Here is a 1,817-nt window from a genome sequence, read left to right on the forward strand (position 1 = left end):
GTGGCCTCCTCTAGACTTGCTCCAACAGTTCCATGTCCTTCTTATGTTGAGGACACCAGAACTGTGTGCAGTATTCTAGGTGAGGTCTCATGAGAACAGAATAGAGGGGAAGAATCACCTCTGCTCAGAAGTGTCTGCTCAGAGAGTCTCCAGGAGGGAAGGAGCACCCACTGCCCCAAGGGACCCTGCTAGAAACACCCCAGGACACTGCAGGTGCCTTCCTTGGGCTGTCTGAGGTGAGTTTTGAGCTGATCTGGAGCTGCTGAGCAGTGACTCCCTCAGAGCATCCACACTGCCTCACCATTCCCTTTTCAAGGAATGTCAGGACTGCAGGAGTACTTGTGTACACACACAGAAAATGCACTCAAAACTCTCTGTGCTAATGATGGGCACTAATGACTTTATTCAAATGACTCTGCAATGCTCCTTGTTGTCTCTGTTCCTGTATCAGTGAGACACCAGAGCTGCTCTCTCTGCTCTTTCTGGCAGTGCCTGCTCAGAGCTTTGCACTGCTTTAAACTCCTCAGCATTTTCAGGTCAGAAACCTCAGCTGCTGTGACTCACAGGGCAGGTAAGGGAAGGTTACAAACAAGATGTTGGAAGGTTTTGAAGAAATTTAGTCTGTGCAGTGATTACTTTGCTCCTGGGGCCCATCTGAGCCCTGGAGCTGGGATTGCAGTGCCCAGCACAGTACGTGCTGGAGGCTGAGCACTTCCAATTCCTAGAGACAAAACAAATCTCTCTGAGGAAGCTTCTGTACACAAGATATTTCCTTCTGATATTACTTCCCATTTGTCTCATCTTGATAATCAGAATGCTTCTCCAAAGCCAAGTGACTTTTCATTACTTCACAAAAACCCTAGGAATTTAGTCCAATGCTGCACCAAAGTAGCAAGCTCAGGTGTTGGATCTGCTGGCAAGACATACTTGGGAATAATTCCAGGTCTTCTGAATCGATGACTCTAATTAAAACAGCCCCAGAGCAGCCACCTCACCTCACCACACAGCAAAGCCCTTGCACTGTACAGACTTCACTTCTCTGCTGTGTGAGAGGACAACGCGGGGATTTACAGCCCTGCAGATCCCAGAACTCTGAAGATGGAACTGCTCAGAGATTCCTTGGATATTTATAAACCTACAACAATTAACAAAGCCAAGCAGCTCACTAATAGCTGTTTTTCTCCACGGCCTCTCATCTCATCTCAGAGCAGGAGATGTTCTATGCCAGCAGTTGGGGTTGGACTCCTCATCAACCCACAGGGAGCAAAATCAGGTCTCACATTCCTCCTGCTCACCCCAGTCAGAAGCCCAGGAAGCTCCCAGCTCTCACTGGAGTCTGTTCCTGGGCTCAGGACTCACCGATCCAGCACTCCAGGCGGGCACAGGGCGTTGTCTTCACCACATCAGGAGGGTCCACACCGACGTTTAGGCACAAAACTAAGGCAACACTTACAGTCTTCATCTGCAAAGAGAAGCAACAACACACCTGGTCAGGGCAGGACAACATCTGTTTTCCCTTGGGCTGGAACTTCTGAGCTCCAGAACTCCTGCAGGGCTGTCCAGCCCCTGTTACCTGCTCTCCCACAGGGACTATTTTAAGCCAGGCCTGATGAGGTTGATCACATTCTTTATCAGGACAGGACTCAGACCTGATGTTACTATATTTATTATTATTATTTCCAGAGCTCATTCTTCTCTTTCTGAGCATGGAAATGAGTATCAGTGAACTTGTGCTGCTCATCTGAAATTAGTCATTGTCCAGCTGAAACACATTATTAAAACATGGGGAAATGCTATTCAGGTCCCTGATCAATATT

General features: G+C 48.1%; 1 protein-coding gene across 1 annotated transcript in view; it reads right to left on the reverse strand.

Moving 5' to 3' along the window:
• Nucleotides 1–1,462, reverse strand: part of LOC103812048 (regulatory-associated protein of mTOR-like) — a gene marked incomplete at its 5' end in the record, with an annotated part of 37,673 nt that extends 36,211 nt beyond the window's left edge. Inside the window, one exon of the mRNA XM_009085054.1 lies at nt 1,360–1,462. Coding sequence (XP_009083302.1) covers nt 1,360–1,462 — 103 coding nt within the window. The remainder of the gene's footprint in view (nt 1–1,359) is intronic.
• Between the last annotated feature and the right edge of the window lie 355 nt (nt 1,463–1,817).

This window comes from Acanthisitta chloris, unplaced genomic scaffold (genome assembly GCF_000695815.1).
Source record: "Acanthisitta chloris isolate BGI_N310 unplaced genomic scaffold, ASM69581v1 scaffold31561, whole genome shotgun sequence".
In the NCBI taxonomy this organism is placed as follows: domain Eukaryota; kingdom Metazoa; phylum Chordata; class Aves; order Passeriformes; family Acanthisittidae; genus Acanthisitta; species Acanthisitta chloris.